Here is a 21,802-nt window from a genome sequence, read left to right on the forward strand (position 1 = left end):
CCATGAGATTGTAGGATTTCTGTAGTTTTTTCTGTTGTTGAAATCTAACTTTATACCATGGTGGTCGGATAGAACACAGGAGGTTATTTCAATTGTTTTGAATCTCTTGAGATTTACTTTGTGGCCAAGTATGTGGTCGATTTTAGAGAAGGTTCCATGGGCTGCTGAGAAGAAGGTATATTCTTTTTTGTTTGGGTGTAATGTTCTGTAGATATCAATTAAGTCCATTTGAGTCATAACATCAGTTAAGTCCATTATGTCTCTGTTAAGTTTCAATTTGGTCGATCTGTCCAGAGGTGAAAGTTGGGTGTTGAAGTCTCCCACTATTAATGTGTGGGGTTTTATATGAGATTTAAGTTTTAGTAATGTTTTTTTAAAGTATGTAGGTGCCCTTGTGTTTGGGGCATAAATGTTCAGAATTGAAACTTCATCTTGGTTGATCTTTCCTGCAATGAGTATGTAATGTCCTTCTTCATCTCTTTTGATTGATTTAAGTTTGAAGTCTATTTTGCCGGATATTAGGATGGCCACACCAGCTTGCTTCTTAAGACCATTTGATGGGAAAGTTTTTTCCCAGCCTTTTATTCTTAGGAGGTGTCTGTCTTTGAATTTGAGGTATGTTTCTTGTATACACCAGAAAGATGAGTCCTGTTTTCGTATGCATTCTGTTAGTCTGTGTCTTTTTATAGGTGAATTAAGTCCACTGATATTAAGGGATATTAATGACCAGTGATTGTTCATTCCTGTTGTTATTTTTATTTGTTGGTGTTAGTGTGTGTGTACTTCTCTTCTTTGGGGTTTATTGCTTTGGTGTTATCTATTTCCTGTGTTTTCATGGGTGTATCTGCCTTCCTTAGGTTGGAATTTTCCTTCTAGTGCTTTCTGTAGGGCTGGGATTGTGGATAAGTATTGTTTATATCTGGTTTTGTCTTGGAAGGTCTTGTTTGCTCCATCTATGATGATTGAAAGTTTTGCTGGGTATATTAGTCTTGGCTGGCATCCATGGTCTCTTAGTGTCTGCATTGTATCTGTCCAGGTCCTTCTGGCTTTCAAAGTCTCCATGGAGAAATTGGGTGTTATTCTGATGGGTTTGCCTTTATTTGTCACTTGGCCTTTTTCCTTTGCTGCCCTTAATAGTCTTTCTTTATCCCGTACATTTATTTGTTTAATTATTATGTGGCGAGGGGACTTTTTTGGGGGGTCTAGTCTGTTTGGTTTTCTATAGGCTTCTTGTATCTTCATAGGCATTTCCTTCTTTAAGTTGGGAAAGTTTTCTTCTATGATCTTGTTAAATATATTTTCTGTGCCTTTGAGTTGGTATTCTTCTCCTTCCTCTATCCCTATTATTCGTAGGTTTGGTCTTTTCATGGTGTCCCAAATTTCTTGGACATTTTGTGCCATGACTTTGTTGGTTTTAGTGTTTTCTTTGACTGATGAATCTATTTCTTCTACCGCATCTTCAACACCAGAGATCCTCTCTTCCATCTCTTGCATTCTGTTGGTTATACTTGTATCTGAAGTTCCTGTTTGTTTACTCAGATTTTCTATTTCCAACATTCCTTCTGCTAGTCTCTTCCTCATTTGTTCTATTTCCCTCTTCAGGTCTTGGATTGTCTCCCTCACTTTTTCATGATTTTCATTCAAGGATTTATTGATTTCTTCTGCTTTAAATGTCCTTTCCTCTAGTTTTTTATAGCGTTCTTCCCATTTTTTTGTTTGTCTGTTCCTCTCCTTTATTTTTGATTTCTTCTATATAAGCCTCTAGCCTCTTCATGATGTTACTTATAAGGTTGTTTTCTTCTTCTTCTTCCATTCTGTGATGTTCAGGTCTAACTGTTGCAGAAAGGCTAGGTTCTGGTGATGCTGTATTGCTCTTAATTCTGTTGTATATACTTCTGCCTTAACGTCTGCCCATCTCCTCTTGTGTTTTTTCTTGGTCTTATCAGTGTACTTGGTCCAGAGAGAGTTGATAGATTTAGAGAGCCTCTCTCTAGTCCAGATGGAAGCTCTGGGCCAGATGGGAGAGCTAGTCCAGATGAGAGTGATGGGTGTGGGGGCAGGGTGTGGAGACTGCAGTGTCTGCCTGCAGTCCTGGAAAAGGGGAGCCTTCCTGCAGGGCCTGCCCATTGGCAGGAAACTGAGGCCAAGTTGGTCAGGTCCTCCCAGGGTGGCCTGTGTCCAGCGGTGGGACCCAGGCCCAGTTGCCTCCCTGACTATGACCCAGGCACTCACCTCTGGTCCAGATGGGAGTTCCAGTGCATATGGAAGCTGGCAGCTGGTCTCTGAGTCTCAGGAGGTGGCTTAGGTCTTGGTCAAATGGGTGTGGGGGCAGGGTGTGGAGACTGCAGTGTCTGCCTGCAGTCTTGGAAAAGGGGAACTTTCCCACAGGGCCTGCTGATTGTCAGGAAACTGGGGCGAGGTTGGTCAGGTCCTCCTGGAGTGGCCTGTGTCCAGTGGTGGGACCCAAGGGCACTTGCCTTTCCGGCTATAACCCCAGACACTCACTTCTGGTCCAGATGTGAGTTCTGGGGTGGATGGGAGCTGGGTGTTTGTCTCTGAGTCTCAGGAAGTGGCTGGGGTCTCCAGCAAATGGGTGTGGGGGCAGGGTTTGGAGACCCCATTTAGGTTTTTCATATGAATGAGATAATCTATTTTTTGCTCCTTTATGCCTTTCTTATCTAATATAATATTTTACCAGGGCCATCTACATTATCACACATAATACTTATATCCCCTGCATTTTTATTGAAAATTTATTCTTCACACAATATGTTTGATTACAGGTTTTACTCCCCCACAACTCTGAGATCCTGTGCACTTCCCCTCCTATCTGAGCTATCATCATTACTTTCTCTTGATGGAAAACAAAGACTCTTCTAAATAATGGTTAGAAAATAATATAAAACAAAATCAGTGCTGCTATAACTGGGTGTCAACATGTAGAAGATTGTAAATAGATCCATATCTATCACCATGCACAAAACTTGAGTCCAAGTGGATCAAAGACTTTAACATAAAGCCAGTTACATTGAACCTGACAGAAGAGAAACTAGGATGTAGCTTTGAACACATTGGCACAGGAGACAACTTCCTAAATATAACACTAGTAGCACAGATACTGACAGCAACAACTAATAAATGGGACCTCCTGAAACTGAGAAGCTTCTGTAAGAAAAAGGACATGGTCAATAAGACAAAAACGACAGCCTATAGAATGGGAAAAGATCTTCACTAGTCACACATGTAACAAAGGTCTGAACTCCATAATAAATAAAGAACTCAAGAAATTGGACATCAAAATACCAAACAATCCAATTAAGAAATGGGCTACAGAGCTACACAGAGAATTCTCAACAGAAGTATCTCAAATAGCCAAAAGACATTTAAGGGAGTGATCAACATCATTAGTGGTCAGGGAAATGAAAATAAAAACGATAATCAAAATTCCCATATTACACCTGTCAGAATGGCTAAGATCAAAAACACTAATGAAGGCTTATGTTGGAGAGGATGTGGAACAAAGAGAACTGTGTCTTTCTATGGGCCCTGCATGTCCAGTTGATCAAGCAGTCCAGGAAAGAACAGTTTCTTGCCCAAATGGCTATTTTTGCCAAGGTGAAGAGAAGCTCCATATGAAGTGTCTTCAATGCCCATCCTCCTCTCTGAAGTAAATCAGTGCTGCCAGGAGCAGACATGTCTCACTATCCCGAAAGTCTAAATTTTAAAAGTATTTTAAATGCCATATTCTGTAGACCTTTGAAGTGTTTGAAGATTACTTGTCTATCTGAAATATATGCATATATACCTAGAAAACTTAACATGACTGTAAGTTTAACTATCATAGGAGACTAATTGATCTGTATTTCTTAATTATCCATTACAATTTAAATGAGTTACATAAACATAATTCCTCAAATGAGAATAGAAATATATATATACAGAATAACAAAATTAACTTTAAGTTTGTATCAATAGACTAAAATCTATACCAAGGTAAGACATTTTAAACAAGTTGTTGTTCTTTAAAAGTAAGTTCATTCATCTACACTTTCATTCTATTATATCTATATCATATGTCCTTTTTTTTTTTCTTTAGAAAGAGATCACATTTATAATCAACCTGATTTAAATAAAAAATATTGGTTTTCCTCTGTCCCACATCAGAAGGCTCTTGTGGGTTTAGAGAAGGAGTGAGCCAATTCCATCTCCAAAGCCAGCTTGATAATTTTGGGAAATTGTGCATAGTTTCTCTTATTACTTCCTGCTGGAGGTGGGGCACTGTCTCTTATGGGGACACAAAGAAAATTTTAGGATTATGGAGTAGTCCATGATGGTAAACCTCTGAGCCAGTTGCCTTGAAACCATTCTGGATGTTGGATCATTTGGGCCATGATGTCATTAAAGACCTTTCAGGTGGTCTTGGCTGATCAAACCTGATGTATCTTAATCTGGAAAAAATCCACAGCCTCTGGCTTTCTGTGGAAACAAAAGCAGAGACTCTTTTTCAGAACAACATATCCTTATATCCAAATTTTGAAGTCAAGGTACCTTTAAAATTTACATATTTGTTTATGATCAAATCTATTTCTGCAGTTAAAAATCCCAAAGACAACATAAACCAGATTCTCTGTGTAAGATCCATCATTATAAGACTGAAACGCTGCTGTGGCTGCTGGCTGTGCCCACCTCAGCTTTCCAAAGTTGCAGGGGTACAGTTTACCACCAGCTCTGGGTCTGGAGCCATGTGTACCATCAACTATCAGAAGCAGTTCTATCAAAGCAGTGCATAGCCCAGAAACCTTTTTTTTTTTAACTAGCAAAGGCTAAATCCACCATGCAGTAGAGTAAAGTGCCACTTGTAGATTCCTCATTCCCACTACACTGCAGGTCAGATGAATTTGTTGAAATCCAGTTATACCAGCACTGTTTGTTGAAGATGCCTTCTTTTTTCCATTGTACAGTTTTGGCTTCTTTGTCAAAAATCAGGTGTTAACAGGTATGTGGGTTAATGTCAGGGTCTTCAATTCAATTCCATTGGTCCACATGTTGGTTTTTATGTCAGTACAATGCTGTTTTTATTGCTATGGCTTTATAGTAGAGCTTGACGTCAGGAAGCTTCATGTCTCCAGAAGTTGCTTTATTGTACAGGATTGTTTTAGCTATCCTGGGTTTTTTTTTCCATCTGAAGTTAATTATTGTTCTTTTGAGGTTTGTGAGGAACTATATTGAGATTTTGATGGGGATAGCATTGAATCTGTAGATTGTTTTGGTAAGATTGTCATTTTTATTATGTTGGTTCTACCTATCCCTAAGCATGGGAGATCTTTCCATTTTCTGATACCTTCTTCAGTTTCTTTCTTTAGAGAATTAAAGTTCTTGTCATATGAGTTCCTCACTTGCTTAGTTATAGTTACTCCAAGGTATTTTATATTATTTGTGGCTATTGTAAAGGGTGATATCTCTCTGATTTTTCTTGTCCTGTTTAATAATTGTATATAAGAGAAATACTGATTTTTTGTGTTAATCTTGTGTCCTGCCACATTACTGAAGGTTTAGGGGTTCTGTAGTAGAATTTTGGAGTCATTTATGTATACTATTACATCATCTGCCAATAGCAAAAGTTTGGACTTCTTTTTTTCCAATTAGTACCCACTTGATCTCCTTTTGTTGTCTTATTGCTCATGCTAGATCTTCAAATATTATATTGAATACATATGGGGAGAGTGGGCAGCCTCGTCTTGCTCTTGGTTTAAGTGGAATTGATCTGAATTTCTCTCCATTTAATTTGATATTGGCTGTAGGCTTGCTGTAAATTGCCTTTATTATGTTTAGATATATTACTTGTATTCCTGATCTCTCCAAGACCTTTATCAGGAAAGGGTGTTGAGTTTTGCCAAAGGCTTTTTCAGCATCTAATGAGATGATCATGGGTCTCACATCAATGATCTACACATGGGACTTAGGACACCTAGTGATTCACATGGCATCAGCTTTCTTAGTAATCCACATTTATCTAGAAAAAGACTCAGGCTTGCATAGTATGAAGATTTTCACACTATTTACTTATAATTCATCAACATGAGGTATCTTTTCATTTATGTATGTTTCCTTCAATGACATTCATAAATGTTTTATAGTATAGCCTTCAGTACAGTTTATTTACTTTGTAGTAATGAATGTACACATATTACTAGCTTTCACCTTTTCAATTAAATGCACTCCTGAGTATTTAATTTCCTATGCTTGTATAAATAGGATTTAAATTCTTTGTCATCTACCTGATCCAAATTGTGATGCCTATAACTCATATATATTATTAATTTTCAAGAATACAGAGAATTTATCATGTATTCATCTATACCTCTTCTTCTGACTCAAATTGGACTTCTCCTCTTGTACTTCACATCATCTCTTATTCATGTTTTCTGTCTATCTGCACTAGGTTGGGCATGTATTATCATTATTGGTAAATTTGTAACTTTTCTGTCAATCCAGGCCATAGCTCCTTTTAACCAGTCTCAGCACTCTGTATCCTAGTGGAAGACTCACACAGTCACAGAATAATGTACCAGCTTCCGGCTAGCTACTGTAAACTAGCCCTGGTGCAAGAAAATATAATGAATGTCATCACCATTTGATGGACAACAACCATATATTTCCAAAATTATTAGAAGCCCATGTACTTTAAAAATATGTACCTAATTTAGATATTCAGCCTATAATCTTATATCATCAGTTTCCTAATAAAATTATTCACTGTGTGTAAACTAAAAAAAAACAAATCAGAATAGGACAACATAATCAAAAAAACAAAAGAAATAAATGAGTGAGATACACATACAGAAATAAGACACACACATTCTTATGCACAGGAATACCACAAAAACACACACTGCCATAATACAAATTTGGGACCCTGGCTTAAATTAGCTTTTAAAGCCATGAAAAAATATTATAATATAATGATCCTTCGAATACCATTGACTTTATTTTGTTTTGGCCATCTACTCTTGAGCATCAGGCCTGCCTTAAATGGTGGTCCATGTACCCACTGAAACTCTGTTGGTGAAAACTAAATTTTTGTTTGCAGTAGATTTTGATAGGAAATATCTCCTGAGTTTGATAGGAGACTTTGTCCACTTCTCCACTGAGCAAACAGACTCCATCTGGCACAGATGTGTACAGGTCCTGTGTATACTGCCACAACCTCTGTGAGTTCATATGTATATCAGTCCTGTGCATAGAATGCCCTTATTTCTTTTATTCTCTCCATTCACTCTGGATCTTACCAATCTTTCCACATCTTCTGCCATGGAGTTCCTTGACCCCTGTGTGGAATGGTGCTTCATTTAATGGAGACACCACATTTAAAAATGGAGCAAGGTCTCTCATTATCTGCACATTGACCAGATGTGGGTCTCAGTAGTTGTCTACATATACTGGAGGAAGAAATTTTTCTGATGATGTCTAAGCAAGGAACAGATCTATGAATAAAGGAGAATTATGTCATGACTTTGTTCCTTTATCAGAGCAGTAGTCTTTGATTTTCCCCTAGGTCCCTGTCCTATCTATTGTCAGGTTCTTGGCCATCATTGCTGGGTCAGGCATGTATTTGATCTCTCTGGATGTACCTGAACCAAATCATTTGTTATTTGATTTCTCCCACCAGCTTTGTGCCACTGTTTCACTAGCACATCTTGCAGGCAGTCAGCATTGTATATATTTAGGTTTCTGTTTACCTTGCTTGTTTTTCAGAGAACTTTGAGTACTATGAGCAGTAGTTAGCAGGCATAAATGCTCTAGGTAGACACCAGCTTCATTTCTTCATCTTTACTCAGCTGTGTAGGTGTCATCTTCAGCCATAGGGCCTCATCACCAGTTTATAGAGAGGATTGTAGCTGGAGTTTTCTCCAGCCCTGCCCAGCCCCACAGACCCCACAGCCACTTGTAAAATAATCACTCAGACACATGTATTAATTAAAACTGCTCGGGCATTAGCTTGAGCCTACTGCTGTTTAGTTCTTACATTTAAACACAATTTCTGCTAATCTATATATCACCATGTTTTCTGTGGCTTTACCTGTGTGCCATTATATGCTACATCATGGTCAGTGGGTTTTTGTCTCCTGAATTAGCCTCACAGCCTTCCTGCAATTCTCCTTGTTTGCTTATCCTGCCTATTCTTCCTGCCTGCTACCAATTAGCATTATATTTATCAGCAAATCAGAACAACACATTCACAGCATACAGAGCAATATGCACAGTAGAGGAGCCTATAGCCTTGGTAACTGCCTGTGCTTTTGAATGGTCCTTGTGGTGCCCCTTTGGCTAGCTATTGAAAAAATATAATCCATTCATTGTACTGGAACTTTGGTGACAGGACCAGTCTGTACCATTGGGTTTGGTCTGGGGTGTTATTACTCAGCTTCATTTAGATTGCCTTCATTAGTGCATGTATTTAGGAAGCTTATATAATTTTTATTGGAATCTAATGAACTTGAGCAAGGAAATGTCTCTATAGGATGTAGAGTCCTTTGGGTATATGATCAAGGGTGGTATGCTGAAGTTTTATGTTAATTAGACACTAGCTAAAATCATGTGAGAAGAGGCATACTCAGTTAAGAGAGTATGTCCATGATATTGGCTGTGTGTATGTCTGTGGGACATTTTCTTAATTAGTCACTGTTGGGGTAAGGCTAAGCCCATTATGGTTGTGCCATCCCTATACTTGTGGTCCTGGGATCTATAAGAAGCAGGCTGAACAAACCATGGAAATAAATCCAGTAGCAGCACTCTTCCATGGCCTCTACAACACCTTCTCTCTCCAAGTTCTTGCTCTGTTTGAGTTCCTGTCCTGACTTTATTCTATTGTGAACAGAGATATGGAACTGTATAGCAAATATACTCTTTCCCCCTAACTTTCTTTTGGGGTATGATGTTTCATTGCAGAATTAGAAGCCTAAACTAAGACATGTCAGATATCTGGATCTTGAAAGTAGATCTATACCAAGCTTCCAAAAGAACTACTGCACTGATCTTCATAGTGCATGATCACAATCCTATAATCAATGGATGAGTCTTCCCACTAGTCTGCATTCTTGTACCATAAGCTATCATTTTTTATTGATGTTGTCCATACTGAATATAATCGGATAAAATTTTAAAGTACATTTGATTTACAGTACTCTGATGAGTATGGATCTTTTCCCATTTTCCAGCCTGCACTGTTTCCCAATAATGATGTTCTTAACCATATGAAAGCTATTCATTTTTATAAGGTCTCATTTAATTATTGTTTGGTTTTTTGCTTTTGGTACATTTCCTATCAGTGTTCTGTTCAGAAAAAAAAAAAAAAAAAACTTAACCGTAACCATGAGCTCAAGCTTACACCCAAGTTTTCTCTTGTAAGAGATCCAGAATATGTAGTCTTACAGAGTTGTTTACCCAGAGTTAAGTTTTGTGCTTGGTGATAGATATGGACAAATATTTGTCCTTTTCCATGTATCTATCTATTCAGCTTAGACAGCACCAATAGTTAAAGATGTTTAGCTTTTCCACTGTATATTCCTGGTTTCATTATCATTACGTAGATGTCCATAGGTGTGTGTTTTTAATCTGAGGCTCCAATTTCTTTCTATTTATCAACATGTCTGCTTTTGTGACAAGATCATTCTGTATTTATTACTACACCTTTGTAGTACATTGTGAGACCATAGTGATATTACCAGTAATTATTTTATTATTTAGAGTTATTTCAGCTATCCTGGGTATTTCAGTATTTCATATAAAGACTAAAGGCTCCTTCCATTTTCAACAATATCTACATTGTATATTATGGTTTTGTCTATATTATATGACCTACTAACATTTCACAGAAGAGTAATTACAGTGAATGAATGGGTGAATTCAATTTTCACAATGTATATCTATCTCCAGTATAGAATGGCAAGGGCCTAGACAATGTGGCATAACTTCAGGTCTTTCTGAAAGAGATAATTGTAAGAAATAAATGAATAAGACACTAACAAAAAAATGATTCAAATATGAGGATTAAAAATTTATGGGATATATAAATAGTTCAATTAATCCCATAGCACTTATCAGCCACAAGTTATGTATAGTGATATAAATATTTATTTAGTCCCAAAGCAATACAGAAAATATGGATGAGGCTAAAACTGCCTGGGAGTCCAGCTCCCAGAATTGTTCTAGCATTATAAAAAGAATGCCTTGAGAGTATATTTTAGGAATCTTTTTTTTCTCCTCTTTTTAATTTATTATATTTGTGTTTTAATCTTTCTTATATGGGTGTCTTTAGGAATATGTTTCTATCTGAGGGAATCAGACACACATGTAGAATGTGATGGTCACACTCTTTACATGTCTAGAGCTTCAGTTTTCTCTCAGATTTCTATTAGCTTTCTCCCACTGTCCTACACAGCTACATACTTAACAGGAGGATTTTTGGAAAAAAAAAAAAAGGAAGTTGCAAAAGCTGCATCTAAAGGTCATAGCACATTCCTTGAGTAAATGATAAGGAGCAGAGCCATTTACCAAGGACACATAAGCAGGACATGGAGGCATTGAAAGTTTCCTAAACCTAAAAATATATTGTCTTACGCTGTTTGTAAGCTCAGATCACAGGGAAGGGAACGTGTACCCCTATATTCAAGGTTGTGAGTCCAGACCATCTTCTGTAGCCCTGGCTAATTGTGAAAATATTTCTACATAAGTCTCTTTCTCTCTGGGCTTGGTTATTTGATTAAATGTTACTTGGGACCTAAAAAACGGTTAGCTAACTGTTCCTTTAATTTTATATCATCAATTAAGGTTAGAAGTTTGCATAGAGTGTTAATTGCAAAAGAATTCAGTGCTTATCAGGACAAATCTAAACCACACCAACTTGAAGCCAAGGTCAGTTCTGTAATACAAACCTAAGCATATAGGTTGAAAGGCATCAGTACAACATCAGGGTACATATGAAAAGAAAGGAGCTCATTCCTCACTGAGAGCAGGTATAGTGATATATAGTCTTATATCACTAAATAGTGAACATCCTCCAATAAGAAAATTTAAAAAAGGAAGTATGTGAAAGGAAAGAAGAAGGATAAGAAGTACTGTGCTATTTTCATTACCTATGAATCCCTCAGGCATTTCAAAGAATTTGACACAGGCAGATTTGCTTACCTAGTCTTCATACCCTCAGCAAAATCATGTCATTGTCCAGTTCTACCTCTGGATAAATGCATAGCATTCTAGATATCAGATAATACACATTTATTTTTCACATATGTTAAATGTTAGAAGTATACAATGAAGGCATGAGCAGATTCAACATTAGCCAGTACAAACTTTTCTAGTATCTGAAGGGCATTCTTATATTTTACAAAGTTTGCAGATAATAGGATGGATCTGTAGGAAAATTCAAAGTAAAAGGGCAATCTCATTGGTATGAAATCCACTCCCCACAAAGAAAAACCATTATGAAACTTAATATTCTCCCACAGGACTCACATTCTCACACATCAAAACATAGGACTTTTGTCACCATAGCAATGGGTCCAAAAAAACAAGAATTCAGTGCTATTCTCCCATTGAGTGTAATATAAAACTGCATGTTTAGAACCTAATCTCTCATGAATAGTGTGCTCTGTTTTCAGGTTAACACCTAAGAACATCCACTTGATTTTCTCTCTTTATTTTGCCATGGAAGAAATCAATAGGAATCCTCATATTTTACCAAACATTTCTCTGCTAGTTGACATCAAATGTAACCTGGTTGCTGACAAGAGGAAATCTGGTTCTACTAAAAAAAGAAGTGAAAATTTTCCTAACTACTACTGTAAAAATCAGAGAAAATATTTACTCGTACTTACAGGACCCATGTGGGAAGCCTCTGCAACACTAGGACCATTCCTGTACATGGCCAGAACTCCAGAGGTAAGTCAACGTTGTATACTTTAATAAATCGTATCTCCTTGAAGTTGATTTTCTGATAATCAAAAATATTAAGAGGCAGAGACTTGGATTTTATGTATTCTGTTCCATCAAGGAAAAATGCTCAGATACTTTCTGAAGGAAACATAACAACTTTATCAAAAATAGGAATGAAAGGCACAGAAGTATGACACATTTTACCAGAAAAAGATAATTTACTTGTCGTTTTGGAACAACCACAAGAAATTGGATATGATTTTATAATGAGTCAAGGAATTCACACTTTCTAAAACCCCCAGTATTTACTCACTACACTTAGGTCTTAGACCAAGCATTATTCCTTCTATCTTACTCTCACTGTGCTTATGTTCTATGTCCTTCAGATCTACTATGGTGATTTTCAACCTCTCCTGAGTGCCCATGAACAATTTCCTTATCTCTACCAGATGTCTTCCAAGGACACATCTCTACCACTAGCCATGGTGTCCCTACTGGTTCACTTCAGATGGAACTGGGTAGGAGTGATCATTTCAAATGAAGACCGTGGAATTCAATTTCTTTCTGAATTGAGAGAAGAGATGCAAAGGAATATTGTCTGTTTAGCATTTGTGAGTTTTATCACAAATGATGATATTTCATACTTTGAAAAGGCTAACAAGTATAATAAGCAGATTATGAAATCATCAGCAAAAGTTGTGATTGTTTATGGAGACAACGACTCTACTCTACAAATACACTTTATAGCATGGAAATTTTTAAAAATTAATAGAATCTGGATCAGTGTATCACAATTTGACAAGATGACAGTTATAGGAGATTTCTTGCTTGACTCCATCTATGGTACTCTCATTTTTTCACATCAGAATTCTGAGATGTCTGATTTTAAACAATTTATTCAGACAGTGCACCCTTCAAATTACAGTAAGGAAATTTCATTTGCTAAACTATGGTGGATTTATTTGAAGTGTTCTTTGCCATCATCTAATTGTAAGAAACTGAAGAGTTGTTCTGCCACAACTTTATTGAAGTGGTTATTTAGGCATCAGTTTGGAATGTCCATGAGTGATACAAGTTATAACTTATACAATTCTGTATATGCTGTGGCACACTCGCTCCATGAGCTACTTCAGCGACAAGTAGACACATGGTCAGACCATCGTGGGAAAGGGCTGGAATTTGACTCTTGGCAGGTAATTAGTCATTCATTGAGAGTCCTGTACATCATCGAGATGACATTCTTAATTGGAACTATTGTTTTCTAAATCCATGCAAACTACACACCTTCGCCCAGGTGCATATATTTCTGGACTCTTTCACTGCATGTGATGAATATCATGTTAGTATCATAATTATGATACAGCTATTACAGGCATACAATTTAGCATTTTACAATCTAAATGAAGAAATTTTGTTCAGAATACTGTAAGCACACACATGAGTCTTATGTTTTTAACATTTGGAAGAACAATATTTTTCATGAAATTTTTAAATGACAAAAAGAAAATGACATTTCTTTTATATGATCAAAAAGTTGCTCAACATTTTAAAATAGAGTTTACAGATGATAAAGTACTGCTCCCACTTTTTGATCTGTTAAGGAAAGCAATTCCCAAAGTTATGATCAATTAACTATGTTGCTGGGAAGAAATAGAGAAAATGTCTCTACTCTAAAAGCTTATAAATTGTGGTGTGTTTTAGAGTATCACCAATGATGAAATTTTAAATTTAAAGTGTAGTGAACAATTATGTCTATATATAATTTCTTTTATTTACTACTGAGTGCTTTTATTACAGTTACTTTTTATAGGATGCTATGAAAATTATGAGCATTAAATATTTTATATTTTCTGTCTGACTGTGTAGGCATAGTTGAAATTAAAATAACAAATGTGTTTTAGATGTTTTCTTTGCTGAAGAACATAAAATTTGTAAATCCTGCTGGAGACATAGTGACCATGAATGAGGAGGCAAAACGGGGTACACAATATGACATTTTCTATGTCACAGATTTTAAACAATCCTGTGGAATTAAAGTGAAAATAGGAAAGTTTTCTGGACATTCTTCAAATGATCCACAATTGTACATATCTGATGAAATGACAGAGTGGGCCACTGATTTTAGACAGGTAATTGGGTCTTAACTCAAATGATTTACATGTAGCACAAATACTATAAAATAGCATGTTTCATCATTGGGGTAACACATTTTAACAATTACTCATTTATTGATTCACATCCTCTCTATCTCTCTCTACCTCTCTCTCTCTCTCCCTGTCTCCTCTCCCCTCCTCCTCTATCCTCTGTTGTGTGTTCCACAATTTATAAATAATCATAAATTCATAATATTTATCTTAAAACAATGGAATTTTACTTTATGATACGTGACTTTAATAGAACTTTCAGTGGCTCCTAGTTGTGAATCACTGCAGCTTTTGCAACTTATATTAAGTCATTGTATTTAAAATATATCTGATTTTCCTCAGACTCCACCCTCCATATGCAGTAGTCCTTGCAGTCCTGGACACAGAAAGTCCCCTCAGGAGGGAAAAGCTGTCTGCTGTTTTGTTTGTGATCCCTGTCCAGAAAATGAAATTTCCAACATGACAAGTAAGGATATGATTTACCAAAATAATCAACATATAGTTTATATTCTCCCATTTTTATATAGTTCTCAAAGATTCCTTTGAAGAAAAAGAAAGGATCAATTTTATTATGAAGTTGAATGCATAAATAACATTGCTATTTGTAGTACTACATTCTCTATCTTTTTAACTACATTTTATTTGATCAGTCTAGTCCCCATGAACATTTTCTCCTGGATATGACTTTAGAGTAATAAAGATTACTATTGCAAATTATCAACACCCTACTATTCAGTATTTTTAATAGTCATCTTTTTCTGTTTATTTAAGACTTATATGCTATGCATCTTTTTATTCCCAGTAACCCTGGGTGTCTAACAAGGAGAGGATGGATGTTGAGGGATGTCCTACCATGTGTTAGAAATGTTCATTTTTGTACTATGTGCTATAGGAGATCAGTTCTATCATTGGTAATTTGTATTTCAATTCCTACTCTATATCATGGCTTAGTTTGGATTCAATCATATTGAACTCTGTGTTAAATATTTTACTATAATGTTCACAGCAAATAATTCACAGTGCCTTTTAAATAAGTAAGTAGTGGAATCTACATTGTAGTACAGCAACATTGAAAACTATATTTTCAAAGTGTACCAGGTTTTGAAGGGTAGAATTAATTAATGTTAGAGTGAGAAAAAATAGCTTAAAAAGTTAACTAGCATTTTCATTTAGAGCCTGAAAACGGTAAACATAATTCTATATGATTTGAACATGGGATTGTGAAGAAGCAGTGCAGGTTTTTTAAAAATATATTAAAATTATAAGTGTACTTGGTTATAACACACAATGACTAATGTTAGAAAATAAACCACTTCAATCAGTTAATGCAAAAAAATTGTATTGATTCAAATGAAACATCACATACATATTAAATCAAAACTCAAATTTATTGACTTTTGTGTCAGTTGAACACAAAAATACTACACTCAATTTTATTAAATTTCCCTTGCTCCTACTTAAAAAAAAATGGGAGGAATAGAGGAAAGGCAAGCTGTGGTCAGAGAGTATTGTATCAGAAAAGAATATATTTTTGATAAAAATAAATATATACAACATGTTTTACCTAATTTCAAATAAATATAAAAATTGAAGCATTTGAATACTTCTACTCACCAGTTTAGATGACTTAGCTTAGCAAAATCAGAGAGGATTGAACAACTAAAATGGAATGTCAACTTTCTGTTGGAGAGACTCAAACTGGAATGGCATCATTGTAATCATCATCATCATCACTTTTCAGCTTGGTCTGTTGGGTCAATTCATTTGAAAGAAAAGTAAATCCACTGTGGTATAAATTACAAAGATACAAGTGGAAGGAAGTTCTCAGACTCGTCCAGAACTGTTTTGTAATTATGCCCTTGAGGTATACAATTTGATTTTGATGTTGTAAACTGTAAATACTGAAACCTTGGGAGCACTAAACTCTCAAATCTTATAGAAATTAGTAAAATTTCTGGATAATGTGCACAAGCAAAAATCAAAGAGTGAAACATAAAAAAATATGTGATATCTTAGCATGTAGAGAGTGTGGGAAATAATTTCTTCATGTATCTCTGCTTTCATAGGTATTATCAGTGCTGGCTTTGTGTGTGTGTATGTGCGTGTGCGTGTGCATGTGTGTGTGTGTGTGTGTGTGTGTGTGCTTCTTTACTTTTTTATTTTTTATGTAAAATAAATGCTGCCTTTTATTTTTTATTTTATAATTTAATTTAATTTTAAATATCAGCCTTGGGTACCCCTGTCCTCCCTTATCAGCCCCCCACTCTGCCACCAACCAACCCCCCATTCCTGTCTCCTCCAGGGCAAGGACTCCCCTAGGGACTCAGCTCAGTTTGGTAGATTCAGTTGAGGCAGCTCCAGTCTCATCTGTTCAACCAGGCTGAGCAAAGTGTCCCTGCATAGACCCCAGGATCCAAACAGCCAGCTCATACTCTAAGGACAATTCCTAGTCCCACTGCCTGGAAGCCTCCCAAACATTTCAACTGCCTCACTTATCCAGAGGGCCAGATCCAGTTGAGGGCTTCTCAGCTATTGGTTAATAGTTCATGTGTTTCCACTAGTTGACTATTAGTCCCTGTGCTTTTTCCAATCATGGTCTCAACAATTCTCCCTCATGAAATCCCTCCTCTTTCTGGATGATTGAACTCCTGGAGCTCCACCTGAGGCATGGCCATGAATATCTGCATCTGCTTCCATCAGTCATTGGATGAGATTTCTAGAAAGACAGTTAGGGTGTTTGGCCATACAATAACCTGAGTAGGCCAGTTCCAGCTTTCTCTCCACCACTGCCAGTAGTTTACAGTAGAGGTATATTTGTGGATTTCTGGGTACCTCACTAGCACTTTGCTTCTTCCTATTCTCATGTGGTATTCATTTATCATGGTCTCTTTTTCCTTGTTCCCCCTCAATGTTCTTGATCCTGCTTGGATCTCCACTCCCCTAATCTCTCTTTCCCTCGGACATTGCTCTTAATTGCCCACCTCACCACTAGTTTGCTCATGTAAATTTCATTCATTTCTCTGTTATTGGGTGATCCCTGTGTCTTTCTAAGGTCCTCTTTACTAGGTAGCCTCCCTGGAGTTGTGAATAGCAGTCTAATCATCCTTTGTTTTACATCTAGTATCCACCTATGAGGGCGTACATACCATGTTTGTGTTTTTGAGTCTGGGTTACCTCACTCAGGATGATTGTTTTCCATATCCAACCATTTCCGTGCAAATCTAATGATGTCATTGTTTTTCTCTGCTGAGTAGTACTCCATTGTGTACATGTACCATATTTTCTTTATCTGTTCTTCAGTTGAAGGGCATCTAGGTTGTTTCCAGGTTCTGGCTATCACAAACAATGCTGATATGAACATAACTGAGCAAATTCCCTTGAAGTATGATTGAGGATTCCTTGGGTATTTGCCCAAGAGTAGTATATCTGGGTTTGGGGGAGATGGATACCCAGTTTTCTAAGGAAGCACCATATTGATTTCCAAAGTTGCTGTACAAGCTTGCATTCCCACCAGCAGTGGAGGAGAGTTCCCCTTGCTCCATATCATCTTAAGAAGAAAATGAATTCAGTCATTTTGATCTTAGCCATTCTGAAAGGTGTAAGGTGGTATCTCAGAGTCATTTTGATTTGCATTTCCCATGTAATTAGGGATGTTGAGCAATTCCTTAAATGCCTTTCAGCCATTTGAGCTTCCTCTGTTGAGAATTATGTTTAGTTCTATAGCCCATTTCTTAATTGCATTGTTGGGCATTTTGATGTCTAATTTCTTGAGTTCTTTATATATTCTGGATATCAGACCTCTGTCACATGTGGGGTTGGTGAAGAACTTTTACCATTATGTATGCTATTGCTTTGTCTTGTTGACCATGTCCATTGCTCTACAAAGGCTTCTCAGTTTCAAGAGGACCCATTGATTATTTGTTTCTCTCAGTGTCTGTGCTACTGGTGTTATGTTTAGAAAGTGATCTCCAGTGTCAGTGTATTCAAGACAAGTTCCTACTTTCTTTTCTATCAGGTTCAGAGTAACTGTATTTATGTTTAAGACTTTGATCCACTTGGAATTAAGTTTTGTGCACTGTGGAGACAGATATGGACCTATTTGCAGCCTTCTACACATTGACATCCAGTTATGCCAGCACCATTTGTTGAAGATGCTTTCTATTTTCCATTATACAGTTTTGGCTTCTATGTCAAAAATTATATGTTCATAGGTGTGTGGATTAATGTCAGGGTCTCAAATTCTATTCAATCTTTTTGCTATCCTGGGTTTTTGTTTTTCCATATGAAGTTGAGTATTATTCTGTCCAAGTCTGTGAAGAATTGTGTTGTGATTGCATTGAATCTGTATATTTTCCTTTGATAACGTTGCCATTTTTACTATGTTAATCCTGCGTATTCATGAGCATGAGAGATCATTCCATTTTCTGACATCTTCTTCAATTTCTTATTACAGGGACTTAGAGTTCTTGTCATATAGGTCCTTCACTTGCTTAGTTAGAGTAACCCCAAGGTATTTTATATCATTTGTGGTTATTGTAAATTGTGATGTACCTCTGATTTATGTTTCAACCTGTTGGTCAATTGAATATAGGAGGGCTACTGATTTTTTTGAGTTAATCTTGTTTCCTGCTATGTTGCTGAAGGTGTTTATAAGCTGTTTCAGTTCCTTTGTCGAATTTTTGGGATCACTCATGTATACTTTCATATCATCTGCAAATACCAAAAGCCTGACTTCTTCCTTTCCAATTTCTATCCCTTTGATCTCCTTATGTGGTCTTATTGCTCTGGCTAGAACTTCAAGTACTATATTGAATAACTATGGGGAGAGTTGACAGCCTCGCCTTGTTCCTGATTTTAGTGGTATCACAATGAGTTTCTCTCAAATCGACCACATACATGGCCACATAGCAGATCTCAACAGAAACAAAACAATTGCAATAATTTCCTGTGTTATATCAGACTACCATGGTTTAAAGTTAGATTTTAACAAAAAAGAAAAAACTACAGAAAGCCTAAAATCTCATGTAAACTGAATAATGCTCAACTGAATCACCAATGGGTCAAGAAAGAAATTAAAGACTTCCTAGTTATCAATGAAAAGGAATGCAACACATACCCAAACTTATGGGACACTATGAAAGCAGTGCTAAGAGGGAAAATCATAACACTAAATGTCCACATAAAGAAGTTGGAGAAATCTCACACTAGTGACTTAATAGCACATCTGAAATCTCTAGAACAAGAATAAGTAGAGCCATCCAGGAAGAATAGATGCCAGGAAATAATCAAACTGAGACCTTTTTCTTCTTATTTTTGAGATTATGACAGTTACGTCATTTCCTCTTCCCCACCATTTATCCAAATCCTCCCACATGTCCCTTTTTGCTCTCCTTAAAATTTATTGCCACTTTTCTCATTAACTGTTGGCATGTGCATACATTTTATGTATATACTTATATACTTCTAAATACAAACTGTTTAGTCTTTACAGTATTACTTGTATGTTTTTAAATCGGCCGTTTTTTATCTGAAGATCATCAGTTTTTGTGCCATAATCTGGGAAAGACAATTTCCCCCATGCTCAACAGACCTTAGCTGTCTGTAGTTGTCTGTGTAGGGTTTGGGTCTGATTGTTTTTCTGCCATTCACTTTGCCATGTCTATTTTTGTCCTTGTTTAACTCATGTTTAAACAGAAATGTTACTAAGACTTTATGGCTGTAGCTTGTGACATTTCTCTGAGACACCTACTCACATCAACTACCTGATACCCTAGATCCTACAAGATTTTCATCCCCCTGTTCTGCAACTTTTCCAGAGATATAGTTGAGGGAGTATTATTATAAATGTGTTCATTAGACTGAGCACCACAACTCTAAATTTTCACTGTTTGTGATTTTTCTCTAGTGGTTTCTGTCTCAAAGGAAAGTTTCCTTGATGAGGAGAAAGTATTTTACTAATATGCATTAGAAAATATTTTGGACATTGTTAGTAATTGTTTTGGTTTAATAATGGGGCTGATGGGTTCCTTCCATGATATGGAGTAGGTAAGTCTTCTATGTTAAAGGAGTCACATGAGAACATTTTTATGTGGGACCTAATTGCTGCTGATACACAGGTCATAACATGCGAGGAAGGAGCTCATTCTCAGTTATTGTTTGGCATAGTCCTCAAAACTATGAGTAACTACTGTGTTTCCATGAATTACTCAATCCAATGTAGATTTCTGTGGCTACCTTAACATCATGTGGAAGTATGTCATTGTTTTTTTTTTAAATACCAAAAAGTTTTGGGGTAAGTAAGATAAATATAAACAAAACCTTTTCATTATGATGAAAGGCAAATGAAGTAAGAAATAAATCCTGTTCATCAAACATATTTAATTATCATATACAACAAAGGTAAATATAATTTAGCTATGACTTCCTAAAACACTACTGTAGCAGTCATGTTTCATAAATACTAGGGAAAGATTAAATCTGAAAATGTGACCTTTCCTATACTAGACATGGATCATTGTGTGAAGTGTCCAGATGACCAGTATGCCAACACAAAACGAACTCACTGCCTCAAAAAGGCTGTCACATTTCTGGCTTTTGAGGATCCCCTGGGAATGTCTCTGGCTGGCTTGGCTCTGTGTTTCTCTTCTCTTACAGCTCTTGTGCTCGCTATATTTTTGAAGCATCAAGACACTCCCATAGTCAAGGCCAATAACCAATTTCTCAGCTATGTACTACTCATCTCCCTCATATTTTGTTTTCTCTGTCCCTTGCTCTATATTGGCCATCCCCGTATGGCCACCTGTATCTTGCAGCAGACAACATTTGCAATTTTCTTCACCATGGCAACATCTGCTGTCTTGGCTAAGACAATTACTGTGGTACTAGCATTCAAGATCACTGTTCCAGATAGAAGAAAGAGATGGCTGCTGGCATCAGGTGTACCTAACATCGTCATTCCCATCTGTACCATGATCCAACTGATTCTCTGTGGAATCTGGCTGGGAACTTCTCCTCCATTTGTTGATGCTGATGTATACACTGAACATGGCCATATTTTGATTGTCTTCAACAAAGGTTCAGTTATTGCCTTCTACTGTGTCCTGGGATATTTGGGCTCCATTTCCCTGGCTATCTTCACAGTAGCTTTCCTGGCCAGAAATCTGCCTGACACATTCAATGAAGCCAAGTTCCTGACATTCAGTGTGATGGTGTTCTGCAGTGTGTGGATCACCTTCCTTCCTGTCTACCAAAGCACTAAGGGCAAGGCTACAGTAGCTGTGGAGATTTTCTGTATCTTGGCCTCAAGTGCAGGGCTGCTTTTTTGCATATTTGCCCCAAAGTGCTACATTATTTTGTTCAAACCACAGATAAATTCTTTTCATAAGATCAGGAAACGACATTCTAAAGCTGAAAATGTCCATTAAATATTACTAACTTATTTCCTATACCAGACATGCCTACAATATCAGAAGAATTCTTTCTGCTAACCAAATAATATGTCAAAGTAATAATTTTAATCTTATGAAAAAATGTACAAAATAAAATGCAAAATAAAGTTTGAACACAAAATCTGGATTTCAGTTCTCTTGGATATAACATTTTAATAAGCCATTTCTAATTATGTAATTTTGCTTTTTATTATTTTTTTTATTAAATTGTGTGGTATCTGGGAATAGCATGGAAAATATTGCATTATTTCATTTGACTTCATTTATCCACTACAA

General features: G+C 36.5%; 1 protein-coding gene across 1 annotated transcript in view; it reads left to right on the forward strand.

Moving 5' to 3' along the window:
• Positions 1-21,502, forward strand: part of LOC118575511 (vomeronasal type-2 receptor 116-like) — a 30,514-nt gene extending 9,012 nt beyond the window's left edge. The window contains exons 2-6 of the mRNA XM_036176032.1: positions 11,661-11,940; positions 12,321-13,127; positions 13,836-14,063; positions 14,421-14,544; positions 20,583-21,502. Of these exons, the coding sequence (XP_036031925.1) occupies positions 11,661-11,940; positions 12,321-13,127; positions 13,836-14,063; positions 14,421-14,544; positions 20,583-21,502 (2,359 nt within the window). The remainder of the gene's footprint in view (positions 1-11,660; positions 11,941-12,320; positions 13,128-13,835; positions 14,064-14,420; positions 14,545-20,582) is intronic.
• Positions 21,503-21,802: the final 300 nt, after the last annotated feature.

The sequence above is a fragment of the Onychomys torridus genome, unplaced genomic scaffold (assembly GCF_903995425.1).
Source record: "Onychomys torridus unplaced genomic scaffold, mOncTor1.1, whole genome shotgun sequence".
In the NCBI taxonomy this organism is placed as follows: domain Eukaryota; kingdom Metazoa; phylum Chordata; class Mammalia; order Rodentia; family Cricetidae; genus Onychomys; species Onychomys torridus.